This window comes from Triticum dicoccoides, chromosome 5A (assembly GCF_002162155.2).
Source record: "Triticum dicoccoides isolate Atlit2015 ecotype Zavitan chromosome 5A, WEW_v2.0, whole genome shotgun sequence".
NCBI classification, from domain to species: domain Eukaryota; kingdom Viridiplantae; phylum Streptophyta; class Magnoliopsida; order Poales; family Poaceae; genus Triticum; species Triticum dicoccoides.
Window position 1 is genome coordinate 341076649 of NC_041388.1, and position 2028 is coordinate 341078676.

General features: G+C 51.5%; 1 protein-coding gene across 2 annotated transcripts; it reads right to left on the minus strand.

The window, feature by feature from the left end:
- Positions 1-6: 6 nt before the first annotated feature.
- Positions 7-1998, minus strand: LOC119301395. 2 transcript variants are annotated; one of them, XM_037578360.1, is made up of 2 exons: positions 1764-1998; positions 7-1471 (listed from the first exon to the last, which is right to left on the minus strand). In XM_037578360.1, exon 2 carries the CDS (start codon positions 1064-1066, stop codon positions 26-28), a length of 1041 nt encoding a protein of 346 aa, XP_037434257.1. In that variant the 5' UTR covers positions 1067-1471; positions 1764-1998; the 3' UTR covers positions 7-25. The 2 variants fall into 2 exon arrangements, with proteins under 2 accessions (XP_037434257.1, XP_037434256.1); XM_037578359.1 differs by having other exon boundaries at positions 1761-1998.
- Positions 1999-2028: the final 30 nt, after the last annotated feature.

Below are 2028 nucleotides of genomic sequence, written 5' to 3' on the forward strand. Positions count from 1 at the left end.
AAACTACATGGTCACCAACTGAAGATCACTCCGCCATAGCATCCACGGAATCATCAGACTGTAGAGGCTCAAAGTACTCCTCAAACCCAGTACGAGGGAAAGGGACATCGGACAGACGACCCAGAGCGAGGGCAAGCTCGGAGTCGGGAGAGAGTGTAGCGCCGGTGTCACGAAGCTGGGCCTTGAGCGCGATGTACTTGGAGTTGTGATGGTGCTTGAGCTGCTCAATTTCGAGTGCATTGTTGCGGGCACTTGTGAAACAGGCCAAAAATCCTTGAGAAACAAACTTCTGCCACTTGGAGACTTTCTTGGGAGCAGCAGCATGAGAGGAACTGGTGAAAGCGGGCTCCGTCGCCTTGGCGAGCCTGACCTTGTCAACCTCACCGACCCGGGGCTTGTAAGGATTGTGCTTACATTCCATGTGAATCTCTCCCAGGTGGGTTGCAGAGGATACAATGAGAGCCATAATGAACGGGGCATATGGGAGAGAGCGTTTGACAAGTGTAGCCCTGCGAATCTCATTGTAGATATAGTCAAAGATATGGAACTTTTCAGATTGGGCCATGAAATGCATTATATCCAGGGCGTAGTCCCACATCCGGCCTTTGTCTCCTCCTTTACCAATAAAAACCGGCCTCAGAATCTTATGAATGTGAAAGTATTTGGGAAGCATCAGGGAAGCAAGGCCAAACTCAGATGAAGGAGTCTGTGGAGGATAAAGTAATGCAAGACCATCAACCTTCACTGAGGAGCCGGTTTCATGAAGCTTCTTTCTGGGGGCATTAAAACCATCTAGTCCAAGAATCTCAGCCCACTCATCATAGGTGAATTTGTATTGGGTACCATCAGTCATCCAAAACACCGTACGATCGGGGTCATTGCCAAAATAGCAAGTTGCATAGAACTGCATGATCAACTCAGCACACCAATCCTGCTTAAAGGAAATGATATCCATGAGTCCCTTGGACTCGAGAAGCTCAAGCACGCCCTCGAAGACATCGGGCCTCTTCCTGACAATAGCAAGATCCACCCATTGAGACTCAAGAACTTTCACATGCATGCACATACTCTCATAGATGTCTTGTTGATAGTGAACATGAAACCGACGATAGATGCGAACAGATTGACACCGGCGATAGGGGTTGGTTTGGTTACGCACAAGCTGAAGAGCATGAGAAGAGTGGTGTGAGTAATCAACGGGCTCATGATTAGGAGAAGCAGCAGGACGAGTGATACAGAATGATTTTGGCTCAGTAGGAGGAGGGGAGGCAACCCTCTTTTTCTTCTTGCTGCGGCCAGTGGAAGGAGCAGGTTTTTTTTACAACACGGCTCCCTTTAGGTTGCTTGGCAAGAGGCACAGCCACTCCTTTAGCCTCAGCAGCAAAATCGGACTCAGAACCATCACTCGCAGGATCATCACTGGGAGCATCACCATCACTCACATAGGCGGCACACCGAGAGAAGCCCACATCTGTGAGAGAGATAAAGTGACAACGGAATGAGATATGGCCATGCCGAAGGTGAGTTAATATGAAAGCTCTGAAATTTTGGGGCCAAAATAGCACTCAAATCCCTTGCAGGATGCCACCATTTTGAGTCCAAAATTACGAGATATGCATACTAAGTCGGATACCGAAGCAGGGGGCAGAGCACAGATAGTGAAAATTATGTTGAAACCCGAAAGATTGGAGTGGAATGAAGATGACTAGAAAGACTAAGTAAGATGAGAAGAGGAATCACAGAGAGAGAGAGAGAACTACCACGCGAGCGACCAGCCGGGAGCTTGCGATGACCCAGCGAAGCTTTCTCCCGAGCCATGGCGCCGGAGGAGGAGAGCCACGAGGCGGCCGAGCCCAGCAGGCCGGCGGCGCAGCGACGGCTAGGCCGGATGCTGGGGCGACGGGCCAACGGCGGCTGAGGGCAGCGGCGGAGATCGAGACTGGCGGCGCGGCGGCTGGGCGACGGGGCGGGAGGAGCAGCGGCGGCTGATTTGTGGGGAAGCAGAGACGGGGGCAGCGAGATGTGAGA

Bases quoted from the DNA above. Each gene is read 5' to 3' on its own strand.
- LOC119301395 (XM_037578360.1), bottom strand. From the start codon at position 1,066: ATGTGCATGCATGTGAAAGTTCTTGAGTCTCAATGGGTGGATCTTGCT.